Source organism: Populus alba, chromosome 17, assembly GCF_005239225.2.
Source record: "Populus alba chromosome 17, ASM523922v2, whole genome shotgun sequence".
NCBI classification, from domain to species: Eukaryota; Viridiplantae; Streptophyta; class Magnoliopsida; order Malpighiales; family Salicaceae; genus Populus; species Populus alba.
This window is the reverse complement of record NC_133300.1, coordinates 14,623,435-14,628,452: the sequence shown is the minus strand read 5'-3', so window position 1 is coordinate 14,628,452 and position 5,018 is coordinate 14,623,435. Positions and strand designations below refer to the sequence as shown.

Sequence of the window (5,018 nt, the reverse complement as noted above, 5' to 3'; positions counted from 1 at the left end):
CACATGAGAAGTTGCAAGAGCTTCCATCTTTCTAGGCAAGCACATATGGGAAGCTTTCATTATATTTCAAGGACCAAATGTTCAGAATCCAAACAGTAATGGTGCTAGTTTTCCACTTTTTCTTCATTTCTCCGGTCATCATACTAGCTTTCACCATTAAGGTGGCAGGTAAAAGAATTACAGTGAATGCCTCTTCTAAATACTATTTTTTAGACCTAATCTTTGTCCAATAAAGACTTAGAACATTAATTCTTATTCCGTCTTGTACAAGAAAAGAAGCATTTCAACACTAGAAAGATTTTAATTCATCTGTGAAGCAAATAGGAAAAGCTCCCAGCGGTATCAACATGGCTAATCAGCTCAAGATGTTTCCTAAGCCCATCAAGCACCCCTAGAATTTTGATCGTTTTAGCCCATAATCGCTAGATGCCATGTTATCTGAAATATCGGTCTTCTGTAAAAAGCTTGTTACCTCATCTTAACTGGACAATAATATACTCGTGTTCTTCCATTTATTTCTCAGAATCAACAGTAATATATACAGCATCTAACTTTATAGTTGGATAGTGTCATTTAGCGGCAATGTGTTTTTGTTTATTTCTTGAGAAAACATGATGGCATTGCTTGATTAGCTCTATGATTTGTATCCCATCACATGATTGAAGACGGGAAGGGAGAAAAAGGAAATGGAAATGGAAAATGAACACGATAACAATATAGCCAAAAATGGAAAAACTAGCTCGATGTCATTCACTTTCTAACATGTTAGAACATCATTATCAGTTCTGATATGCTATCTCTCTCTCTCTCTCTCTTCTGTACATGCATAGGTTATTACTAGTTAGTGAGATGAGACCCTAATGTGTAGCCCCTTTGGTGCTTCAACTCTTGGAAATTTCATTAATGAGTCTCCTCCAACCTCTTCCCATCTGCAGGTAAGCAACAGGGCAGCCAGATCAGCAAATTAACATCAGTTTTGTTGCTCAAGGATAGATTTTTATTTGTGGGTTTCTGTAGTTACCTGTATCTAGTTACAAAATAATGAAGGAAAGTTGAAATCTCAGCTATTCCTAGCTCCTTCCCTGGACACTGCCTGGTACCTCCTCCAAAAATGAAGAGATAGTTTTGAGACTCCAAACTTTTGTCCTGCACTTACCAAACACAGATTAGTTTAGTCCCTTCAAGGAAACTGTTGATTTTTTATTTTAGTTTCAGAAACAGGTACGGGAAGGAAAAATAAACAAAAAAAAATGATAATTTAATAATCACTCACCAGCCATCTCCATGGGTTAAAGGAGAATGGGTCAGGATATAAATATGGATCATAGTTTATCTCCCTTGTGTAAACGTAGATTCTCCATCCTTTTGGAATCACAAATCCTGAAAACAACGGAGAGTAAAGCTATTATTAGCCATAAATAATCCACATTAAGCATGATAAGCAAATAGCAAATTTAGAACCTTATGTTTCTTTCTTGATGAACATTAAAGGAAGCCCACCAGCATAAAGAAAAGAAAAAGGAAAAGAAAACCCATCAGTTAAAGATTGATTTAGCTTCACATATTTTACCAGATAAAAGAATTCCTTTCAGCAAAAAGCTCCCTTTCTTGTCAAAATTAATTTAAACATGATTTTGGGTCACCAAGAGAATCGCCTAGCTGGATTGGTAGGTATTCCATGTAAATCATAAGAGTTGTAAGGCCCACAAAGGGAGATGATCTTATTCTCATGATTATCTTTTTTCTTGACAAAGATCTAAAAGCACAGCTGCTGCTAGCTGCAAAACAGCTTCTTGAGCCCTTAAAAACAATAGAGTTTACTTTTTTTTTTGGGTTCTTCAGGGTATCTAAACTAAAGACTAATTCTTTGAGATTCTGTCAGAAACTCGACACCACTTGCTTAATTTATAGCTGAAGGAAACATTATTCTATATATATAAAAAGTTAAAAATAAAATAAATAACACTCACTATTTTAGTTCCATTTCTTTTAGTAGTTCTTTCCTCAAAACCCCATTTACTATTGTAGCCAATCTTGAGGTCTCAAAAATCACCTGCATGAGATGAAACAGAATAAATGATCAAATTAAGCTCAGCAACTTATCAGCAAAATAAAGGCAGTAGAGATAATCGAGAAGTAAAATTTTTCACTCACGGCACGAGTAAAACGCATCGATTTAAGGTCATTTAAATCGATTGGATCCTCAGGCCTTTTCTTTTCTCTAATTGCCAAATGCTCTTTCTACACAGAGAAGAAGCATTCAGTCAAGAACACAGGAATGTTACAAAAATGTACAAACACTTGAAACCGTTAAGTGTTTCATCATTTTGTTTATTGTCTAGACTTACTCTTAGCTCCTGAAGAACTCTTGGGTGATCATGCAGATACTTGACTGCCATCATTGAAGTAGTCGAAACCGTTTCGTAGCCAGAGTACAAAATTGTGATTATCTGATCGATTATCTCTTCATCTGTTAGTTTAAATCTGTTTTCTTCAGTTCTCATAAGTCGACCAAGCATGTCCTGGTGGTATAATTTCGATGCCCTCCTCCCGTCTATTAGCTGCCTTAACATGCTTACAATATTTTTTCTTGCCTGCATGACATAGTGAAACAGACACAGTGATGAAAAAGACTCGACTAAAAACTAGAAATGGAAATGTTCTATGTTTTTAGAAAATCAATTACCTGGACTCCCTGTCGATAATTTGTGCCAGGAAGGTCAATTGGCAATGACAAAGTGCCTAAAACGAGCCTGAAAAACTCAGGCATGAATGCTTGAGATATTGAGCAAGAATCAGAGCCAGCAATTTGCTTAAGTGCAGAGAGAAGTGCCATCTGCATAAAATAATGGTGCAGAAAGTACATTATTATCAATCCAGGGAAACTTAAGTTGAAGAGCTTCATTAAATTCTGATGTATGGCATGGTGGTAGGTACCTCCTTAGTCATTTGTTGAATGTCAATAATTTTGGAATCCCAGCAACTGAGGTGGTTTCTCATGAACTCATCGATTGTTGGCAAAAGTTGTTGTCTGATCATGGTGGGGCTAATGAGGGATAATAATGCCCCTCTCATGTACTTGTGAGTGGAGCCATGAACTGCTGCAATGTTGCGGTTGCCTAAGATATCAAGCATGGACTGAGGGTAACCAGGAACAAGGCCCTTGCCCTCGTTCATGAGGATGTATCGATTGAGCTCTGGATCCATGGAAACAATGGTAGGACACCCCAGAATGTGGGATTTGAAAATACTCCCATACCTGCAATTTTAAAGAGACGAGGGTCACCTGCTGATATAAGCTATCCGTTTATCAAGAATGTTACGTTTGAGTTAAATTTACAAGAAAACCCACACACAACTGTTCTAACTAACAGCCATAACTTCATTAAGAGATTGGCCTTAGCTGTATGGGTATCTTTTGTGGGTTAGCAGGGACCAATCCTCACCCAAAAGGAAAAAGAAGGTACAAGTCCTTTTTCTTTTGTTTTTGATTGAAATGGAAAGAGAAAAAAAGAAAGATGACTTTAGAAGCAATTGTCAGCTAACCATAAACAAGAAAATAAGCAGGGATACAAAATAAATGAGGTGAAAAGCTTAAACCAAGAATTCACTTGAAAGTAATATATCAACAGTTGACACACGGAATGAACAAGAGCTAGGAACACAACTCCTTCCAATCTGCGGGCATGCATCAGAAACAATACTGGCTAGAACACAAGCAGAGAAAAACACGCAGTAACAACATCAACATAATGAATTAAGATTCATGCAAACAATCACCTTGCTCTCTGATTCTTCATGAAGTTTGGACCTTGCTTTAGGAACTCAGTGGTCTCTCCAAAGACCGGCCATCCCATAGTACCTGGAGGCAACCCTTTCTTCCTATATCTCACCTCGTTCAACCTCAGCAAAGCAGAGGAGATACAGAACAAAAAGAGAACCGCCACAAGAACCATCAAGAGAACTGCCATTGATGCTTCCAAGGAAGAAGAACAGCTCCAAGCCCACCTCGGAAAGAGCTGCTAATGCTATCGAAATGCTCTAATTTGAGCTTGCCAGGAGGAATGCACACGCATATATAGAGGCCTTTAAACTATATGCAAAATGCAAAGACCCTACTAGCAAAGGGACCCTACTCTCTATAACCACAGGTAATAAAAGCACTTCACAGGAAATTAAAAGAAGAACAATATTTTAACCGAAAACTTTTAACTGAGCCAACTACTTGACTCAAAAAAGACTTGGAACGCAATTCTCTCAAGAATCAAGGCATGAATGTCTGTATTATCAGAAGCTCAGTTTAAAAATACAACAATTTGTGGACGGGGAGAATTCTTTATGATGGGCTGGTGATGTTTTCGAGAAATGATTGGGGCACACTATATATTGGTTTATATGGTAGAAGTATAAACTATAAAAACTAGCCTTGCTAGAGAGGAAAGGACGCAACTACTGAGTTAAAAGGGGCGAAATATATAGAGCCACATGCACCCATTGGACCCAAGAGAAAAGCCATTGCCCTTCACATGTCTGTCAACAAGATCTGCATAAAATGGAATTACAAAAACCACTAGAGGACAGGCTCTTGGAAACTGCATAAAAAGAAAAGCCATTGGTTTTGTGAATAAGTGGGGAGAGAGAAAGTTTGTTTTCTGTAGTTTTTGTGGTTCCATTCCAACTGCAAGTTTCAACCTTAGACTGCGCCTCGAAGCAGGCTGAAGCTGTGAACAGTAATTCCATGAATACCATCAAACTGTGCAGTTGACTTTACTTGGACACCATCATCTACCAGACTTGTAATAAATTTGTGATGCTCAAGGTGCCCATTTATTCTTTATCCGAGTACGATTTAAAAAAAATAAAAAAAATTCTTTTATAGACGCATTAGTTTGAACATGGTTGTTAGAGATCTAGCCGGGTAAAACATTAGGGGTCTACAGGACAAATAGAAGACTAGGCCTCTATGCTTTTGCATTTGAAAAAAAAGTTTTGAAAAAAATTTAATCTAATTTTTATTT

The 5,018-nt window shown here is 37.4% G+C and overlaps 1 protein-coding gene across 1 annotated transcript; it reads right to left on the bottom strand.

Annotated features, from left to right (window-relative positions):
• Nucleotides 1–717: 717 nt before the first annotated feature.
• LOC118042705 (cytochrome P450 85A) lies at nt 718–4,790 on the bottom strand. The gene is given in 9 exon segments (XM_073405698.1): nt 718–929; nt 1,022–1,146; nt 1,274–1,402; nt 1,967–2,053; nt 2,155–2,241; nt 2,349–2,594; nt 2,687–2,836; nt 2,938–3,259; nt 3,781–4,790. Coding segments are annotated over 9 exon segments (1,425 nt in total). The 5' UTR covers nt 3,972–4,790; the 3' UTR covers nt 718–841.
• Nucleotides 4,791–5,018: the final 228 nt, after the last annotated feature.